The following is a 7039-nucleotide window of genomic DNA, read 5'->3' as shown; positions in this document are numbered from 1 at the left end:
TTTTTGTTTTTGTTTTGTTTCTTCCTTTTCTTGATTTTATTGGGCTTCATGTGTTTGTTATTCACATCTCCCACAGCCGAAGGCACACACGTGTGCGCCGCTGTGCACAAACTTGCGGCTGCAGCCAGCCGGCGGGGGAGGGAGGGAGCGGGAGAAAGAGGGAAAGAGGGAAAGAGAGATGGATAAACATTTACTGATGCTGGAGCCCGCGGCAAGATGCCACGGATGCTTTTTGTATACAAACAAACATATGTATATATTCACACACACACACACACACATGGGTGCGTGTGTGTGTCTCTTTTGTTGTTGTTGTTGTCTTTGCAGCGTTTGAAACAAAAAGAGAAGAACAAAAAACAACAACAACAACAACAACAAAAAAAAACAAGCAAACACACCACGAAAAGCAAAAAGAAAAAAAAGAAAGAAATAAAAGAACGAGAGAACCCTCTCGGCGAACTCCACTCCATCGTGTCTCGTCACGACGCTCCTCCACGGCAAAAGTCCCCCAACAAACATGAGGAAGTACGAAAAAGAGAGAGAGAGAGAGAGAGAAAGAAAAATAAGCCACATATTTCCCATATGCCCAAGACAGATGTATACACATACGAACGAACAATAAAATAAATAACTAAATAAGTCATATATATATATATATATACATACTGTCAGAAGGGGGTGAACCAGGGCGGCAAGTCTCGCCTTGATTAGTCTTCCTCGCTGGAGGTGGCGGTGGTGGAGGCAAAAAAGTTGTCCTCCTCCCCAAGGAGCTTTTCAGTTGCTTCCTTCTGGCCGGAGTGTAACTCACACTCCCTTTCTTTGCGCAAGCTCACCGGCAACTTTTCGCTGCCGACACTTTTCCTCCTGCTGCTGCTGGCAGCCACGCTGCTGCCAGCATCGTCCAACTCCTCCCCCTCCCCGTATCCCTCTTCTTCCTCGTCAGCTTCATAGTCCTCATCTTCGGAGTTAATCGCGGCGTAGCGCAGCAAATTCTCCACCATTTCCACCTTTAGCGCCACGCGCCCATTTCGAGAGATTTGCTCTACCTCCTGCATGAGGTCGTGATGGACCAATTCCTGCGCCGTAGGCCGTTTCTCAGGGTCGACGCAGAGGCACGCCTTAATAAAGGCATACAAGTAGGGGTTTCCATCCTCGATCACGGACAAGTCTGGGGTGTCTGCAAGTTTGCTGATGTACATGAAAATTCCCATACCACGTGTAGTATCCAGGTACGAAAAGGGCGCCTGGCACGTTGCCAGCTCCAACGCCACACACCCCAGGGACCAAATATCTGCCTTTTGGTTGTAGCCGAGGCCTTTCGTGGCGTCCGCGTTCACCACCTCCGGCGCCATAAACCGCGGGGTGCCGGTCACCGTAAATAACAGGTCTGAAGGTCGCTTTAGCTGCTTTGCCGAGCCAAAATCCCCAATTTTAACTCGTCCATGATTGTCGATGAGCGCATTTGCCGTTTTGATGTCCCTGTGGACGTAATTTTTGGAATGCAAATACGCAAGGCCACGACATAGGTCCTGTAGGTACCGCACAATCTCTTCCAGAGGCAAGGGAGAATCACGCTCTCGAACTTTGTCGGAAAGTGTGCCGCCCGACGCCAATTCCATGTAAAGACACAGTTGCGTGTCGCTCGCTTTTTGGCAGTAAAAGTAGTGAATGATGTTCTCATGGCTTAGCGAGGTCATCGCCAGCAGCTCTTGGACAATTTCATCGGCTAACACGCCGTCGTCAAGGCGCATGCGCTTCATCGCCAGTCTGCCACCCGTGAGAAGGTCCTCGACCTCAAAGACCTCGCCAAAGGCGCCCTTGCCCAAGGGTCGAACCACCTTGTGTCGCTCGGGTTGAAACTCCGTAAACGCCGTGCGGAGGAGGGCGATTTGCTCCTCCTCCTCACGCACGCTCATCACCACCTGTTCCGCCTCGTGCACCGCAAGGTGCAGCAGAGCCACAGAGGCAGGCTTGGGAAGCTCAATAACGTGGCAGTAGCCCGTCAGCTTTTTCACACGCCAGTCATTGAAGTCGTCCGCGTAAACCACAATCACAAGTTCCGGGTGCTGGCGCAGGGTGTCAAACGGGGGCGCGCCATCGCGTAATGCGGCATATTCCTCCTCCGTGGCATCAAGGTAGAGCGGATCAATCACAAGGACGTCGGTTCCACCCCCCTCCACCTTCTCAAAGGCCTCATGAAGTGACATGAGCGGCACAACAGCATGACGACGCGCCCACAGGGTACGACAGATGAGGTAACGCTGCTTCATATCCCGTTCTGCAACGACCACGGAAAGTGGACGGACCGCAATAGAAGTCTTGGCCTTCGTCTCTTGATCCTCTTCCTCTGCCCAGGGGGCGGTGATGAGAGGGAACTCAATACTCGTTCTATTCGGCACATGCTCACCTTGCGAGGCCTCAAAAGAGAAGTCACCACACATATTGGCAGCAAGACGCTCACATGCCTTGGCTATGGACATGCGTCGTCGAGCGTCATCTTTCTTCGGCACCTTCACCTCCCCCTCCTCCTGACCCGAGTTAGGCGGTGCCGTGGGACCGAGCTTCGCATCCCCTTCCCTGCATGTCTCCAACTCCGCGGCATCCGTCACAACAATGAGCAGACGTCGCATGGAGGAAGGAGACGAAGCCTGAACCACCTGCGGTTGCTGGGAGCTGCTGCACAGGCGCAACCCGTCCGAGGTGGGCACGCTGACCGACTGTGAGCGCTCCGGGATGGTGCGCGACAGGGTCGAGTGCAGAGAGGGTGCCGGCATCGGCAGCTGGGAACCAATACTAGTACCACCACCACCTGAAAAAATAACTGGCTGCGTACCTTCACGGCATGGGGTATCTGGCAACGCGGGCTTCACCACGGACACGACGATGGAGATGAGAATGCCTGTGCCGGACTTGTTGGCCGAAACCACCACGCGCCGTAGAAGCTCCAGAAGGTGCTCCACGTCGAAAAAGACCTCCTGGGTTGGCACGTCCTCTTCAAAGGAAAGGGTAAGGCAATTTTCGGCAGCGCTAACAATCTGCAACATCTCTCGCACAAACTGTCGCAGCGTGTGCTGGATGCGAACCGCCTTCCACAGCTCCTGCAGAGATTCCAAGTTGAAGTGTGAGACGCGCATGTAGTGGTCCATGAGTGTGTTGCAGGTTTCCACGTGCGCCAACAGCCGTTGACCGTCCTCCGAAGTCAACTCCCAGTTTTTTTTCTCAAGGACTTTCACGCGTCTATAAAACGCATTTAACTGAGGCTGCAGCACATTCCGCATCCAACGCTCTCCGTCCTCGACGTAGTTCACCATGGCAGGATTGTCCGCCTCACGGCCCACGAGCAACAAGACATCACTGACGGTCCCCAAACAGGATGGGACGACACTCAACAAGAGGTTTGCGTAGTACAGCTCGGACGCCTGACGGAAACGGTAGACACACGGGGAGGACAGACCAGCGGCAGTGTATTTCTCCCAGGTGCCAATAAACCGTTGTGCCTTAAGTAGCTGTTCCCGCATTCCGCGCCGCACCGAATCCGTGGCAATGAGGCTATAGATGTGTTGCCCAAGGGCATCTTGCTGGGCAACACCCGTAACGCGTGCGGCGGTGGCGTTCCATCGAATAATGACCCCATCGGAGACAACGGCAATGATAATTGTGTTACTAAGCTCCAATATAGAAAGAGGAAAGCGATACAAATTCCTCGTTCCGGAATACACAATTTCCCCGGTGGAGGCAATTTTCAAATCGTTCTCCTTTTCCGTACTCTTTCTTCCTGCCTTGACCACCCTCGAGCCACGATGGATGGAGGACGCGGTGGACGGTGCCTCCTTCTCCGCCGCATCGCAGGCTTGTTTATCCATCGTCCGCAGGCCGTGCTGTTGCCGCACCTCCTCCACACGACGACGCACATCCTCCGTCGCGTATCGCACCAACCAGGAGATTCTGGGGTTCGAAAGCACCCACCACCGCATCTCCTCCAGCGAGTTCTGCGGGACAAGGGACTCGAAGTAAACAGCGTGCACCTGCGCCACCAGCACCTTCGACGCCGCGGTTGCGTCTGTAAGGCTGTTCGAGTGGAAGAGGAGCTCCAAGACACCAATAACGCCCCCTGTAGGGACATCCAGGAACGTGGCGCTGGTGAGTTTTTTATTTTCCGTCCATTTTTGCCTCAAGCTCTGCATCAGCCCCGCTTCATCCTCCACACTTCTTTTCACCGTGCCGCTGAGCACAAATGAAACCCACTCCACTGGTCGGTCTTTTCGCAGAAGCATTTTCCCTGCCTCATAACTGCGTACCCGCAGGGTATCTGCGAAGCGTTTGCGGTCCCCAGGACCGAGGATGGACAGCAGCGGTGAAGCCGCTATAAAATCCAAAAACATGGAACGTCGTGCCACCTTCTCGTTGTTCAAGAGGAAGCGGTAGTTTTCAATTCGAATCAAAAACACGACGCTGTCCGACACCGCGCGGACCTTATAATGTTTTTTCCCGCCGCCCGTCTGCGACATCTGCGGCTCGCCAAGCGAGTCCCCCTTTGCGAGGGTGTGCGGCATCCCAACCTTCTCCTCCAAGAGCGCCCCGGAGCCGACGAAGAGAACCTCATTTCTGAACGTGTGCGTCTGCCCAGCATTCAAAGAAACTTGTTCCAAGTGACGCACAATGTATTCCACCCCTGTTTCATCCAACTCGGAAAACAGTTTATGCTTCGGGATCGCCTCCCGTACCGTATCCAGTTCCTCCTCGAGTACAGTCGGTGGCTGCAACAGCGCTGGAGCGGACTCCTCGGCTCTCAACTGCGGCTTGGGCGCAGTACCGCCACCGGAGCTGTCAGCCAGAAGGGAGGCCGACAAGGGCTTACTGACGCAGTTTTGCGTCCCTGCGACCCCCACATCTTGACTGTTCGGGACCAAAGGGACCAACGAGACCTTACCATGTGCAGCTATCGTGACACTTCCGGGCGACGGAGAAACCGCTATGTCTGGAAGGCCACCACCTGAGTTCCCATCCATGTCTTCTATTTTCATTGGGCCCTGTGAAAGGATACTGGTGGTCAGTGCGTCGCGCACCAGGTCTTGTAGATGCGGACATGAGAGCGGAAGTTCCACAATAGATCTGAAAGCATCAATGCTCGGGCGAGCTTCAGAGGGTGGCCAGTTAGCATCACCGATTGGAGGCAAGTTACCTATTGTGTTGCAATTGGCTCCTACTGGGGGCGCTGATTTCACCAGTGTTTGTGGTGAAGACGTTGTGGAGGTCTTTTTCTCAAGCAGACTTTCCAAAAAAACGGCTGCCGCCACATGCTCACTGGGTGGAAGAAGGCACACAAGCTCCGTTAGGCGTCTGGTGGCGGCAATCACCTCTGGATCCCCAGGGACATGGTGCGCCTCCGTGTTCAGTAATGAATCCGAGTGTGCGGTGGAGTATCCGGCCAATTTCCCGCCTGGGATTCCCGGCGTCGCGTGGTCAGAGAGGAGGACGCGTTCGCCGGGTAGTGCGGCGTGAGGAAGGGTTCCGCCCAACTCACCAACACCAGAGTCCACAATAAGTTCTTTTACCGGAAGAAACTCCGCCAGCTCGGGGGATGGAGGGATCAAAGTCGCGTTCGCCTCCGCCTCAGTCGCGTCACTCATGCCGCACCTGCCCTTAAAAGACGCTGGCCTCAACAACAAGCCCTCTGCGCTGTGACTAGGCTCTGCCGCCGTTTCAACGCCTTTTCCCTCCGCCGCCTTCGCGAGCCACTGCTGCATAAAGCTGAGGTGGTTTTTCGGCTTCTGCTCCATGAGCTCGAGGCTGAGGCTCTGCAGGAGGTCTGCAACTCCGCGCTGCCGCAGGTACGCCTCTCCCGAAAGCGCATCCAGCTGTGGGGGTGATGGATTTGCCGCCATCGTTCGGGCGACAACTGGGGCTCGGGGGAGGAGGGATGGGGGTGGGGGACAATGAGAGTCGGAGATGCCTTCTTAGCCTCCGACTCCCTCTTTTATCAGAAAAGGGCTTCACCAAAGGCAAACTGAAAATAAAAAAAGCAGAGGCGCCATACATGCATGGTGGCAAGAATGGGGGCGAGGATTGCGTGGGTTGCCTGGAAGAGTCCACAGCAGCCCACACAATCCCAAGAGTTGCTGGGGAAAACAAGGAGGTGCAGACTTAGCGAACGCCCGCAAGCACACACAGATGTCTTTTTATATAAATGCACACAATTGAATGGATTTTTTCAATGCTGTGAGGATGTGTGTAGGGCCCGGTACTTGTTCTCCGCGTCTGCGTTTGTAAGCCACACGCATTCCTTTCCTCCTCCAAACACGTCGCGAGACTCTCTCCAGACACGCGTGCGTGCAGGTAACACATGCGCCTAGTTGCATCCTCCAAGTCGTCATGGGTTTGCCCCTGGCGAGGCTGTGATGCCAGGGGGATTCGTTACCTCGCAAGAAAGGCAAATAACAAGAACCATCAATTTGTCCCTTCGACTTGTTGTTGTTGGCTTACGGTGGCGGCACACAAGCAATGGGCGGTGCCGTGTTCAGGAGGGCCCCTGGACGAATGCGGCAGAGTTCCCGGGGCCAACGGCTGCGCACGGATTGACGTCTGGCAACATCATCTCCCGCGCAGAGGCTTCATTGCTAACCCTTTTGTCTTATAATTTTCCCTCCGTGTCCCACGTGCTGTTGCTTTGGTGCGGCTACTCCCGCCCCGCCCAGAGGCGTCTCAGGCGAGCTACACGCAACCCACACGCGGCTAAAGGAAAAGGAGATTGCAGGCGCAGGTGCGTGTGGGCGGCAGCAGCGCCGCACGAGCACAGGCACACAGACACAGCCAGACATACTGAGGCCACACGTGCGGCGCGTGGCCCCCGCGGGAGGGGGGATGGTGCTGAGAGTGATGGAAAAGAGAAAAACAACAACAACAAAAAAAACAAACACACAAAAAAAAGGTACAGCAGAACATATAAATACCCGTCTTTAGAGTTGTGAGGTAAAACGATGGTTCTATTCAAACACCGCGACCACAAGATGGAAAACAATAACAATAACAACAAAAAACT

General features: G+C 54.6%; 1 protein-coding gene across 1 annotated transcript, besides 8 other annotated features; it reads right to left on the bottom strand.

Annotated features, from left to right (window-relative positions):
- Window positions 1-62: a sequence feature (A-rich).
- Window positions 63-135: 73 nt separating this feature from the next.
- Window positions 136-183: a microsatellite.
- A 78-nt stretch (window positions 184-261) lies between these two features.
- Window positions 262-281: a microsatellite.
- A 52-nt stretch (window positions 282-333) lies between these two features.
- Window positions 334-438: a microsatellite.
- A 96-nt stretch (window positions 439-534) lies between these two features.
- Window positions 535-559: a microsatellite.
- Window positions 560-617: 58 nt separating this feature from the next.
- Window positions 618-623: a microsatellite.
- Window positions 624-665: a microsatellite.
- Window positions 666-707: 42 nt separating this feature from the next.
- Window positions 708-5885, bottom strand: Tco025E_07868 (protein kinase; the record flags this gene model as incomplete). The annotated part of the gene is made up of 1 exon (XM_029374727.1): window positions 708-5885. One exon carries the CDS (start codon window positions 5883-5885, stop codon window positions 708-710), a length of 5178 nt encoding a protein of 1725 aa, XP_029225174.1.
- Window positions 5886-6880: 995 nt separating this feature from the next.
- Window positions 6881-6927: a microsatellite.
- Window positions 6928-7039: the final 112 nt, after the last annotated feature.

The sequence above is a fragment of the Trypanosoma conorhini genome (genome assembly GCF_003719485.1).
Source record: "Trypanosoma conorhini strain 025E chromosome Unknown Tco_14.4_contig_00652, whole genome shotgun sequence".
In the NCBI taxonomy this organism is placed as follows: Eukaryota; Euglenozoa; class Kinetoplastea; order Trypanosomatida; family Trypanosomatidae; genus Trypanosoma; species Trypanosoma conorhini.
This window is presented reverse-complemented; position numbering and strand designations above follow the sequence as displayed.